Source organism: Trypanosoma conorhini (genome assembly GCF_003719485.1).
Source record: "Trypanosoma conorhini strain 025E chromosome Unknown Tco_14.4_contig_01632, whole genome shotgun sequence".
Taxonomy (NCBI): Eukaryota; Euglenozoa; class Kinetoplastea; order Trypanosomatida; family Trypanosomatidae; genus Trypanosoma; species Trypanosoma conorhini.
The window spans coordinates 1-717 of NW_021705716.1; the positions used below are offsets into that span (position 1 = coordinate 1).

The 717-nt window shown below is 55.0% G+C and overlaps 1 protein-coding gene across 1 annotated transcript, besides 1 other annotated feature; it reads left to right on the top strand.

Moving 5' to 3' along the window:
- Positions 1-78: 78 nt before the first annotated feature.
- Tco025E_10311 (CCCH zinc-finger protein) lies at positions 79-504 on the top strand (the record flags this gene model as incomplete). The annotated part of the gene is made up of 1 exon (XM_029377088.1): positions 79-504. The coding sequence occupies one exon, from the start codon at positions 79-81 to the stop codon at positions 502-504; it is 426 nt and encodes a 141-aa protein (XP_029222819.1).
- A 137-nt stretch (positions 505-641) lies between these two features.
- Positions 642-675: a sequence feature (A-rich).
- The last annotated feature ends 42 nt before the right edge of the window (positions 676-717 follow it).

Below are 717 nucleotides of genomic sequence, written 5' to 3' on the forward strand. Positions count from 1 at the left end.
TAAGGAGGAGAGATTCATTTCCATAACAACAAAAAAGAGGGAGGACGAAGGAACAAACCAAAAGGGAAAACCGAGGCCATGCAGGGATATTTTCCAATAAACCAACCTGTTCTTCCGGCTGGCTGGCAGATGGCCTACACCGCGACTGGCCAACCTTACTACATGGATCATAACACAAAGACCACCCACTGGACCCTCCCGGAGACTGTCAGCTACTCCTTCGGAGGCTACTACAACCCGGTGATGGTAGCTGGCGGCGGCAGCGGCGGCGGCGGCGGCGGTGCCCGCGGCGGTCGCGGCGGTCGCGGTCGCGGCGGTCGTGGCGGCATCGATCAGGGGAAGCGCAAAACGAAGATGTGCATCTACTGGGAAAAGAATGGCGAATGCAACTGGGGTGATCGCTGCGCCTTTGCACATGGTCAGGGGGAGCTCCGCGCGACGGCAAACTCCGTGGGTTCCCAGCCCCAACAGTCATTGCAGGAGGGGGATCAGCCAGCGTCGTAGCTCGCATGGCTTTAGGACGGCGCTTCACACACTGGTTCCCCCTTGGACGCGAGGGTGACGGAAAAAAAAATCATGGGGAAGACACAACAACAGAAAGGATGAACCCGAGTTTGCCTAAAGAACCGCGAAGAAGTGAGAAAAAAAAATCCAAAAAAACAAATAAGAAGAAAAGAGTCGCTTCAAGGAATCGAGGAGGAAAAAAAAGAGAGAGAG